The sequence below is a fragment of the Cyanistes caeruleus genome, unplaced genomic scaffold (genome assembly GCF_971803275.1).
Source record: "Cyanistes caeruleus unplaced genomic scaffold, bCyaCae1.hap1.1 HAP1_SCAFFOLD_243, whole genome shotgun sequence".
Taxonomy (NCBI): domain Eukaryota; kingdom Metazoa; phylum Chordata; class Aves; order Passeriformes; family Paridae; genus Cyanistes; species Cyanistes caeruleus.
Window position 1 is genome coordinate 1 of NW_028256024.1, and position 12,000 is coordinate 12,000.

The 12,000-nt window shown below is 66.0% G+C and overlaps 1 protein-coding gene across 9 annotated transcripts in view; it reads right to left on the reverse strand.

Moving 5' to 3' along the window:
• Positions 1–6: 6 nt before the first annotated feature.
• The window catches only part of TUFM (Tu translation elongation factor, mitochondrial), a 47,067-nt gene continuing 35,073 nt past the window's right edge, over positions 7–12,000 (reverse strand). For 2 of the 9 annotated variants that reach the window (XM_086874530.1, XM_086874527.1), the window contains 3 exons: positions 8,784–8,935; positions 7,440–7,559; positions 1,126–1,786 (listed from right to left, as the gene is read on the reverse strand). In XM_086874530.1, coding sequence (XP_086730656.1) covers positions 1,613–1,786; positions 7,440–7,559; positions 8,784–8,935 — 446 coding nt within the window. In that variant the 3' untranslated portion in view covers positions 1,126–1,612. Of the gene's footprint in view, positions 1,787–3,545; positions 4,125–4,161; positions 4,456–4,783; positions 4,947–7,439; positions 7,560–8,783; positions 8,936–12,000 lie in introns of those variants that run through there. The other 7 variants (XR_015282305.1, XR_015282306.1, XR_015282304.1 and 4 more) reach the window with 7 other exon arrangements.

Sequence of the window (12,000 nt, forward strand, 5' to 3'; positions counted from 1 at the left end):
CTGGAGTGGAGGAGGCTCAAGGCCGGCTGGGGTGGGGGAGGGGCGGCCCCTGCTGTGGGTGGGGGGAGGGGAATCCCCTCGGTGGGGGAGGGGCGGCTCCTGCTGTGGGTGGGGGGAGGGGAATCCCCTCGGTGGGGGAGGGGCGGCTCCTGCTGTGGGTGGGGGGAGGGGAATCCCCTCGGTGGGGGAGGGGCGGCTCCTGCTGTGGGTGGGGGGAGGGGAATCCCCTCGGTGGGGGAGGGGCGGCTCCTGCGGTGGGTGGGGGGAGGGGAATCCCCAGCTCATCCCCCCAGTCGGGTGGGGGGAGGGGCAGCGCCAGCAATGGGGGAGGGGCCCCAAGAGGTGGGGGAGGGGCCCCAAGAGGTGGGGGAGGGGCCCCAAGAGGTGGGGGAGGGGCCTCAAGAGGTGGGGGAGGGGTCCCGGGGGTGGGGGGAGGGGCAGCCCCAGCTCAGTTCTCCCCTCCCCCGCTCCAGGGGCAGCGCCTTGGCCACGCCCCCGCTTCCGGTGGGGGATGGGCAGGGGGTCCCGAAGGGTGGGGGAGGGTCGCAGGGGGGTCTCAGAGGGTGGGGGAGGGGCAGCCCCTCACCCCCAGCTCAGTTCTTTGTCCCCCCACTCCAGGGGCAGAACCTTGGCCACGCCCCCGCTTCCGGTGGGGGATGGGCGGGGGGTCTCAGTGGATGGGTGGGGGATGGGTGGGGGGTCTCAGAGGGTGGGGGAGGGGCAGCCCCTCACCCCCAGCTGAGCTCTCCCCTCCCCCGCTCCAGGGGCAGCGCCTTGGCCAAGCCCCCGCTTCCGGTGGGGGATGGGCGGGGGGTCTCAGTGGACGGTGGGGGATGGGCGGGGGTCCCGGGGGGTGGGGGAGGGGCAGCCCCTCACCCCCAGCTGAGCTCTCCCCTCCCCCCTCTCCAGGGGCAGCGCCTTGGCCACGCCCCCGCTTCCGGTGGGGTGGCGGGGGGTCTGAGTGGATGGGTGGGGGATGGGTGGGGGGTCTCAGAGGGTGGGGGAGGGGCAGCCCCTCACCCCCAGCTGAGCTCTCCCCTCCCCTCTCTCCAGGGGCAGCGCCTTGGCCACGCCCCCGCTTCCGGTGGGGGATGGGCGGGGGGCTGAGTGGGGGTCCCTGGGGGGTGGGGGAGGGTCTCAGAGGGTGGGGGAGGGTCTTGGGTCACCCCCAGCTGAGCTCCTTGTCCCCCTGCTCCAGGGGCAGCACCTTGGCCACGCCCCCGCTTCCGGTGGGGGATGGGCGGGGGGTCTCAGTGGACGGGTGGGGGATGGGTGGGGGGTCTCAGAGGGTGGGGGAGGGGCAGCCCCTCACCCCCAGCTCAGTTCTCCCCTCCCCCGCTCCAGGGGCAGTGCCTTGGCCACGCCCCCGCTTCCGGTGGGGGATGGGCGGGGGTCTCAGTGGACGGGTGGGGGATGGGTGGGGGTCTCAGGGGGGTCTCAGAGGGTGGGGGAGGGTCACCCCCAGCTGAGCTCTTTGTCCCCCTGCTCCAGGGGCAGCACCTTGGCCACGCCCCCGCTTCCGGTGGGGGATGGGCGGGGGGTCTGAGTGGATGGGTGGGGGATGGGTGGGGGTCCCGGGGGGTGGGGGAGGGTCTCAGAGGGTGGGGGAGGGTCACCCCCAGCTGAGCTCCTTGTCCCCCTGCTCCAGGGGCAGCACCTTGGCCACCACCCCGGTTCCGATGGTTCGGGTCCCGTCCCGGAGCGTGAAACGCTGGCCCCGCTCCAGAACCATCGGCTGCCGCAGCAACAGCGTCAGAGCGGCGTCTTCACCCGGCATCACCAGATCCTGAGCCAAAAACAACCCTCAGACCCTGCCCCATAGATCCCAGAGATCCCATCCTGCCCCATAGATCACACCCTGCCCCATAGATCCCACACATCACACCCTGCCCCCGCTCCAGAACCATCGGCTGCCGCAGCAACAGCGTCAGAGCGGCGTCTTCACCCGGCATCACCAGATCCTGACCCAAAAACAACCCTCAGACCCATAGATCACAGCCTGACCCACAGCTCTGCCCCATAGATCCCATCCTGCCCCATAGATCCCACACATCACACCCTGCCCTGCTCCAGAACCATCGGCTGCCGCAGCAACAGCGTCAGAGCGGCGTCTGCACCCGGCATCACCAGATCCTGACCCAAAAACAACCCTCAGATCACAGCCTGACCCACAGCTCTGCCCCATAGATCCCATCCTGCCCCATAGATCACAGCCTGACCCATAGATCACACCCTGCCCCCGCTCCAGAACCATCGGCTGCCGCAGCAACAGCGTCAGAGCGGCGTCTGCACCCGGCATCACCAGATCCTGAGCCGGAAACCACATCAGATCCTGCCCCATAGATCCCAGAGATCACACCCTGCCCCATAGATCACAGCCTGACCCATAGATCACAGCCTGACCCATAGATCACACACATCACACCCTGCCCCACACATCACACCCTGCCCCACAGATCCCACCCTCGGCTGCCGCAGCAACAGCGTCAGAGCGGCGTCTTCACCCGGCATCACCAGATCCTGAGCCAAAAACAACCCTCAGACCCTGCCCCATAGATCCCATCCTGCCCCATAGATCCCACACATCACACCCTGCCCCATAGATCCCATCCTGCCCCATAGATCACAGCCTGCCCCATAGATCCCACACATCACACCCTGACCCACAGATCCCACCCTCGGCTGCCGCAGCAACAGCGTCAGAGCGGCGTCTGCACCCGGCATCACCAGATCCTGACCCAAAAACAACCCTCAGATCCTGCCCCATAGATCACATCCTGCCCCATAGATCCCATCCTGCCCCATAGATCCCACACATCACACCCTGACCCATAGATCAGCATCTGCACCCGGCATCACCAGATCCTGACCCAAAAACAACCCTCAGATCACAGCCTGACCCACAGCTCTGCCCCATAGATCCCACACATCACACCCTGCCCCATAGATCACAGCCTGCCCCATAGATCCCATCCTGCCCCCGCTCCAGAACCATCGGCTGCCGCAGCAACAGCGTCAGGGCGGCGTCTTCACCCGGCATCACCAGATCCTGAGCCAAAAACAACCCTCAGATCACAGCCTGACCCACAGCTCTGCCCCATAGATCCCATCCTGCCCCATAGATCCCACACATCACACCCTGACCCACACATCCCACCCTGCCCCGCTCCAGAACCATCGGCTGCCGCAGCAACAGCGTCAGAGCGGCGTCTTCACCCGGCATCACCAGATCCTGAACCCGAAACCACATCAGATCCTGCCCCATAGATCCCAGAGATCCCATCCTGCCCCATAGATCACAGCCTGACCCACAGCTCTGCCCCATAGATCCCATCCTGCCCCATAGATCCCACACATCACACCCTGCCCCATAGATCCCACCCTCGGCTGCCGCAGCAACAGCGTCAGGGCGGCGTCTGCACCCGGCATCACCAGATCCTGACCCAAAAACAACCCTCAGATCCACAGATCACAGCCTGACCCACAGCTCTGCCCCATAGATCCCACACATCACACCCTGCCCCACAGATCACACCCTGCCCCACACATCACACCCTGCCCCCGCTCCAGAACCATCGGCTGCCGCAGCAACAGCGTCAGAGCGGCGTCTGCACCCGGCATCACCAGATCCTGACCCAAAAACAACCCTCAGACCCTGCCCCATAGATCCCATCCTGACCCATAGATCCCACACATCACACCCTGCCCCACACATCACACCCTGCCCCGCTCCAGAACCATCGGCTGCCGCAGCAACAGCGTCAGAGCGGCGTCTTCACCCGGCATCACCAGATCCTGACCCAAAAACAACCCTCAGACCCATAGATCACAGCCTGACCCACAGCTCTGCCCCATAGATCCCATCCTGACCCATAGATCCCACCCTCGGCTGCCGCAGCAACAGCGTCAGAGCGGCGTCTTCACCCGGCATCACCAGATCCTGAACCGGAAACCACATCAGATCCTGCCCCATAGATCCCATCCTGCCCCATAGATCACAGCCTGCCCCATAGATCCCACACATCACACCCTGACCCACACATCACACCCTGCCCCCGCTCCAGAACCATCGGCTGCCGCAGCAACAGCGTCAGAGCGGCGTCTTCACCCGGCATCACCAGATCCTGACCCAAAAACAACCCTCAGACCCTGCCCCATAGATCCCATCCTGCCCCATAGATCCCATCCTGCCCCATAGATCCCACACATCACACCCTGCCCCGCTCCAGAACCATCGGCTGCCGCAGCAACAGCGTCAGCGCGGCGTCTTCACCCGGCATCACCAGATCCTGACCCAAAAACAACCCTCAGACCCTGCCCCATAGATCCCATCCTGCCCCATAGATCCCATCCTGCCCCATAGATCCCACACATCACACCCTGCCCCCGCTCCAGAACCATCGGCTGCCGCAGCAACAGCGTCAGGGCGGCGTCTTCACCCGGCATCACCAGATCCTGAGCCAAAAACAACCCTCAGATCACAGCCTGACCCACAGCTCTGCCCCATAGATCCCACACATCACACCCTGCCCCACACATCACACCCTGCCCCGCTCCAGAACCATCGGCTGCCGCAGCAACAGCGTCAGAGCGGCGTCTGCACCCGGCATCACCAGATCCTGAGCCAAAAACAACCCTCAGACCCTGCCCCATAGATCACATCCTGCCCCATAGATCCCATCCTGCCCCATAGATCACATCCTGCCCCATAGATCCCACACATCACACCCTGCCCCATAGATCACATCCTGACCCATAGGTCCCATCCTGCCCCATAGATCACATCCTGCCCCATAGATCCCATCCTGCCCCATAGATCACATCCTGCCCCATAGATCCCACACATCACACCCTGACCCATAGATCACACCCTGCCCCCGCTCCAGAACCATCGGCTGCCGGAGCAACAGCGTCAGAGCGGCGTCTTCACCCGGCATCACCAGATCCTGACCCAAAAACAACCCTCAGACCCTGCCCCATAGATCACATCCTGCCCCATAGATCCCATCCTGCCCCATAGATCACATCCTGCCCCATAGGTCCCACACATCACATCCTGACCCATAGATCACATCCTGCCCCATAGGTCACATCTGGACCCACAGATCCCATCCTGACCCATAGATCTGTCCCACAGATCACATCAGACCCATAGATCCCATAGATCTGCCCCATAGATCACACCCATAGATCCCATCCTGACCCTTAGATCCCATTCTGACCCATAGATCTCATCTAGACCCATAGATCACATCTGGACCCATAGATCCCATGGATCTGCCCCATAGGTCACATCCTGACCCATAGATCACATCCTGACCCATAGATCCCACAGATCGGACCCATACGTCACATCCAGCCCCATAGATCCCATGGATCTGCCCCATAGATCATATCCAGCCCCATAGATCCCACAGATCTGACCCATAGATCCCATGGATCTGCCCCACAGATCACATCCTGACCCATAGATTCCATAGATCTGCCCCACAGATCCCCTCAGCCCCATAGATCCCCCCAGCCCCACAGATCCCCCCCCCCCACCTTTCCGGGGGGCAGCAGGACCCTGCAGGCGATGTCCCCACAGATCCCCCCCAGCCCCACAGATCCCAGCCCCACAGATCCCCCCCAGCCCCACAGATCCCCCCCAGCCCCACAGATCCCCGCCCCACAGATCCCAGCCCCACAGATCCCCCCCAGCCCCACAGATCCTCCCCAGCCCCATAGATCCCCCCCAGCCCCACAGATCCCAGCCCCACAGATCCCAGCCCCACAGATCCCCCCCAGCCCCACAGATCCTCCCCAGCCCCATAGATCCTCCCCACCTTTCCGGGGGGCAGCAGGACCCTGCAGGCGATGTCCCCACAGATCTGCCCCATAGATCCCAGCCCCACAGATCCCAGCCCCACAGATCCCCCCAGCCCCACAGATCCCAGCCCCACAGATCCCCCCCAGCCCCATAGATCCCAGCCCCATAGATCCCAGCCCCACAGATCCCCCCCAGCCCCATAGATCCCAGCCCCATAGATCCCAGCCCCACAGATCCCCCCCAGCCCCATAGATCCCAGCCCCACAGATCCCTGCCCCACAGATCCCCCCCAGCCCCACAGATCCCCCCCAGCCCCACAGATCCCCCCCAGCCCCACAGATCCCAGCCCCATAGATCCCCCCCACCTTTGCGGGGGGCAGCAGGACCCTGCGGGCGATGTCCCCACAGATCTGCCCCATAGATCCCAGCCCCACAGATCCCAGCCCCACAGATCCCCCCCAGCCCCATAGATCCCCCCAGCCCCACAGATCCCCCCAGCCCCACAGATCCCAGCCCCACAGATCCCAGCCCCACAGATCCCCCCCAGCCCCACAGACCCCAGCCCCACAGATCCCCCCCAGCCCCACAGACCCCAGCCCCACAGATCCCCCCCACCTTTCCGGGGAGCAGCAGGACCCTGCAGGCGATGTCCCCACAGATCCCCCCAGCCCCACAGATCCCCCCCAGCCCCACAGATCCCAGCCCCACAGATCCCAGCCCCATAGATCCCCCCCAGCCCCACAGATCCCAGCCCCACAGATCCCAGCCCCATAGATTTCTCCCCACCTTTCCGGGGGGCAGCAGGACCCTGCAGGCGATGTCCCCACAGATCTGCCCCATAGATCCCAGCCCCACAGATCCCAGCCCCACAGATCACCCCAGCCCCACAGATCCCAGCCCCACAGATCCCAGCCCCACAGATCACCCCCAGCCCCATAGATCCCCCCCAGCCCCATTGATCCCCCCCAGCCCCACAGATCCCAGCCCCACAGATCCCAGCCCCAGAGCTCCCCCCCAGCCCCACAGATCCTCCCCAGCCCCACAGATCCCCCCAGCCCCACAGATCCCAGCCCCACAGTTCCCCCCCAGCCCCACAGATCCCACCCCCACAGATCCTCCCAAGCCCCACAGATCCCTGCCCCACAGATCCTCCCCAGCCCCACAGATCCCAGCCCCACAGATCTGCCCCACACCTTTCCGGGGGGCAGCAGGACCCTGCAGGCGATGTCCCCACAGATCTGCCCCATAGATCCCAGCCCCACAGATCCCCCCAGCCCCAAAGATCCCCCCCAGCCCCACAGATCCCCCCCAGCCCCACAGATCCCCCCCAGCCCCACAGATCCCAGCCCCACAGATCCCCCCCAGCCCCACAGATCCCCCCCAGCCCCACAGATCCCAGCCCCACAGATCCCAGCCCCACAGATCCCCCCCAGCCCCACAGATCCCAGCCCCACAGATTCCCCCCCCCCACCTTTCCGGGGGGCAGCAGGACCCTGCAGGCGATGTCCCCACAGATCCTCCCTAGCCCCACAGATCCCCCCAGCCCCACAGATCCCAGCCCCACAGATCCCAGCCCCACAGATCCCCCCCAGCCCCATAGATCCCCCCCAGCCCCATAGATCCCCCCCACCTTTCCGGGGGGCAGCAGGACCCTGCAGGCGATGTCCCAGGTGTGCGAGAACATCACGGGTGAGTAATGGGACACGAAGGGTTTGTGACGCCCCCCCTCGTGTGGGGCCAGCACGTAAACCTGGGGGGGAGGGGAGATGTGGGTCTGCCCCATAGCATCGCATCCTGCCCCACATCCTGCCCCACATCCCCCCCATCCTGACCCACATCCCCCCATCCTGCCCCACACCTCCCCATCCTGCCCCATATCCTGCCCCACATCCTGCCCCACACCTCCGCATCCTGCCCCACATCCTGCCCCACATCCCCCATCCTGCCCCACATCCTGCCCCACATCCCCCCCCTCGTGTGGGGCCAGCACGTAAACCTGGGGGGGAGGGGAGATGTGGGTCTGCCCCATAGCATCGCATCCTGCCCCATAGCATCGCATCCTGCCCCACATCCTGCCCCACACCTCCCCATCCTGCCCCACATCCTGCCCCACATCCTGCCCCACATCCCCCATCCTGCCCCACATCCTGCCCCACACCTCCCCATCCTGCCCCACATCCTGCCCCACATCCTGCCCCCCACCTCCCCATCCTGCCCCACATCCTGCCCCACACCTCCCCATCCTGCCCCACATCCTGCTCCACACCTCCCCATCCTGCCCCACATCCTGCCCCACATCCCCCCATCCTGCCCCACCCCTGCCCCACATCCTGCCCCACATCCCCCATCCTGCCCCACATCTTCCCATCCTGCCCCACATCCTGGCCCACATCCTGCCCCACATCCCCCTCATCCTTCCCCACCCCTGCCCCATGGCACTGCTGTTCTGCCCCACACCTGCCCATCCCCACCTACCCATCCCCCCCATCCTGCCCCACATCCCCAACATCCTGTCCCACATCCTGCCCCACATCCCCCATCCTGCCCCACCCCTGCCCATCCCCCCCATCCTGCCCCACATCCCCCATCCTGCCCCACATCCCTGCCCCACCCCTGCCCATCCCCCCATCCTGCCCCACCCCTGCCCATCCCCCCTCCTGCCCCACACCTGCCCCACCCCTGCCCATCCCCCCTCCTGCCCCACATCCCCCATCCTGCCCCACGTCCTGCCCATCCCCCATCCTGCCCCACATCCTGCCCATCCCCCACCCCTGCCCATCCCCCCCTCCTGCCCCACATCCCCCCTCCTGCCCCACACCTGCCCCACCCCTGCCCATCCCCCACCTCTGCCCATCCCCCACCCCTGCCCATCCCCCACCCCTGCCCCACATCCCCCCTCCTGCCCCACACCTGCCCCACCCCTGCCCATCCCCCACCTCTGCCCCACATCCCCCCCCTCCTGCCCCACACCCACCTGCGCCTCCACCTTCTGCTGGGGCTGCAGCGTCCCCGGCTGGGCCATGACCATCCCCCGCCTCAGGTCCTCGCGCTTCAGCCCCCGCAGCAGCGCCCCGAGGTTGTCCCCGGCCTCGGCCACCTCCAGGCTCTTGTGGAACATCTCGATCCCTGGGGGGTGTGCGGGGTTCTATGGGGCAGGGTGTGGGGTGTGTGGGGTGTGTGGGGCAGGGTGTGGGGTGTGTGGGGCTGAGTGTGGGGCTGGGTTTGTGTCCCCGGCCTCGGCCACCTCCAGGCTCTTGTGGAACATCTCGATCCCTGGGGGGCACCGTGGGGCAGGGTTTGGGGTGTGTGGGGCAGGGTTTGGGTGTGGGGCAGGGTTTGGGGCAGGGTTTGGGTGTGGGGCAGGGTTTGGGGTGTGTGGGGCAGGGTTTGGGTGTGTGGGGCAGGGTTTGGGGTGTGTGGGGCAGGGTTTGGGTGTGGGGCAGGGTTTGGGGTGTGTGGGGCAGGGTTTGGGGTGTGTGGGGTGTGTGGGGCAGGGTTTGGGGTGTGTGGGGCAGGGTTTGGGGTGTGTGGGGTGTGTGGGGCAGGGTTTGGGGTGTGTGGGGCAGGGTTTGGGGTGTGTGGGGCAGGGTTTGGGGTGTGTGGGGCTGGGTGGGGCAGGGTTTGGGGTGTGTGGGGCAGGGTTTGGGGTGTGTGGGGCAGGGTTTGGGGTGTGTGGGGCTGGGTGGGGCAGGGTTTGGGGTGTGTGGGGCAGGGTTTGGGGTGTGTGGGGCAGGGTTTGGGGTGTGTGGGGCAGGGTTTGGGTGTGGGGCAGGGTTTGGGGTGTGTGGGGCAGGGTTTGGGGTGTGTGGGGCAGGGTTTGGGTGTGTGGGGCTGGGTTTGGGGTGTGTGGGGCTGGGTTTGGGGTGTGTGGGGCAGGGTTTGGGGTGTGTGGGGCAGGGTTTGGGGTGTGTGGGGCAGGGTTTGGGGTGTGGGGCAGGGTTTGGGGTGTGTGGGGCAGGGTTTGGGGTGTGTGGGGCAGGGTTTGGGTGTGGGGTGTGTGGGGTGTGTGGGGCAGGGTTTGGGGTGTGTGGGGCAGGGTTTGGGGTGTGTGGGGCAGGGTTTGGGTGTGGGGCAGGGTTTGGGGTGTGTGGGGCAGGGTTTGGGGTGTGTGGGGCAGGGTTTGGGTGTGGGGCAGGGTTTGGGTTTGGGGCAGGGTTTGGGGTGTGTGGGGCAGGGTTTGGGTGTGGGGCAGGGTTTGGGGTGTGTGGGGCAGGGTTTGGGTGTGGGGCAGGGTTTGGGGTGTGTGGGGTGTGTGGGGTTCTATGGGGCAGGGTTTGGGTGTGTGGGGCAGGGTTTGGGTGTGGGGCAGGGTTTGGGTGTGGGGCAGGGTTTGGGGTGTGTGGGGCAGGGTTTGGGGTGTGTGGGGCAGGGTTTGGGTGTGGGGCAGGGTTTGGGGTGTGTGGGGCAGGGTTTGGGGTGTGTGGGGCAGGGTTTGGGTGTGGGGCAGGGTTTGGGTTTGGGGCAGGGTTTGGGGTGTGTGGGGCAGGGTTTGGGTGTGGGGCAGGGTTTGGGGTGTGTGGGGCAGGGTTTGGGTGTGGGGCAGGGTTTGGGGTGTGTGGGGTGTGTGGGGTTCTATGGGGCAGGGTTTGGGTGTGTGGGGCAGGGTTTGGGTGTGGGGCAGGGTTTGGGTGTGGGGCAGGGTTTGGGGTGTGTGGGGCAGGGTTTGGGGTGTGTGGGGCAGGGTTTGGGTGTGGGGCAGGGTTTGGGGTGTGTGGGGCAGGGTTTGGGGTGTGTGGGGTGTGTGGGGCAGGGTTTGGGGTGTGGGGCAGGGTTTGGGGTGTGTGGGGCAGGGTTTGGGTGTGGGGCAGGGTTTGGGGTGTGTGGGGCAGGGTTTGGGTGTGGGGCAGGGTTTGGGGTGTGTGGGGCAGGGTTTGGGGTGTGTGGGGCAGGGTTTGGGGTGTGTGGGGCAGGGTTTGGGTGTGGGGCAGGGTTTGGGTGTGGGGCAGGGTTTGGGTGTGGGGCAGGGTTTGGGGTGTGTGGGGCAGGGTTTGGGTGTGGGGCAGGGTTTGGGTGTGGGGCAGGGTTTGGGTGTGGGGCAGGGTTTGGGGTGTGTGGGGCAGGGTTTGGGGTGTGTGGGGCAGGGTTTGGGTGTGGGGCAGGGTTTGGGGTGTGGGGCAGGGTTTGGGGTGTGTGGGGCAGGGTTTGGGGTGTGGGGCAGGGTCTGGGTGTGGGGCAGGGTTTGGGTGTGGGGCAGGGTTTGGGTGTGGGGCAGGGTTTGGGGTGTGTGGGGCAGGGTTTGGGGTGTGGGGCAGGGTTTGGGGTGTGTGGGGTGTGTGGGGCAGGGTTTGGGTGTGGGGCAGGGTTTGGGTGTGTGGGGTGTGTGGGGCAGGGTTTGGGGTGTGTGGGGCAGGGTTTGGGGTGTGTGGGGTGTGTGGGGCAGGGTTTGGGGTGTGTGGGGCAGGGTTTGGGGTGTGTGGGGCAGGGTTTGGGGTGTGTGGGGCTGGGTGGGGCAGGGTTTGGGGTGTGTGGGGCAGGGTTTGGGGTGTGTGGGGCAGGGTTTGGGGTGTGTGGGGCTGGGTGGGGCAGGGTTTGGGGTGTGTGGGGCAGGGTTTGGGGTGTGTGGGGCAGGGTTTGGGGTGTGTGGGGCAGGGTTTGGGTGTGGGGCAGGGTTTGGGGTGTGTGGGGCAGGGTTTGGGGTGTGTGGGGCAGGGTTTGGGTGTGTGGGGCTGGGTTTGGGGTGTGTGGGGCTGGGTTTGGGGTGTGTGGGGCAGGGTTTGGGGTGTGTGGGGCAGGGTTTGGGGTGTGTGGGGCAGGGTTTGGGGTGTGGGGCAGGGTTTGGGGTGTGTGGGGCAGGGTTTGGGGTGTGTGGGGCAGGGTTTGGGTGTGGGGTGTGTGGGGTGTGTGGGGCAGGGTTTGGGGTGTGTGGGGCAGGGTTTGGGGTGTGTGGGGCAGGGTTTGGGTGTGGGGCAGGGTTTGGGGTGTGTGGGGCAGGGTTTGGGGTGTGTGGGGCAGGGTTTGGGTGTGGGGCAGGGTTTGGGTTTGGGGCAGGGTTTGGGGTGTGTGGGGCAGGGTTTGGGTGTGGGGCAGGGTTTGGGGTGTGTGGGGTGTGTGGGGTTCTATGGGGCAGGGTTTGGGTGTGTGGGGCAGGGTTTGGGTGTGGGGCAGGGTTTGGGTGTGGGGCAGGGTTTGGGGTGTGTGGGGCAGGGTTTGGGGTGTGTGGGGCAGGGTTTGGGTGTGGGGCAGGGTTTGGG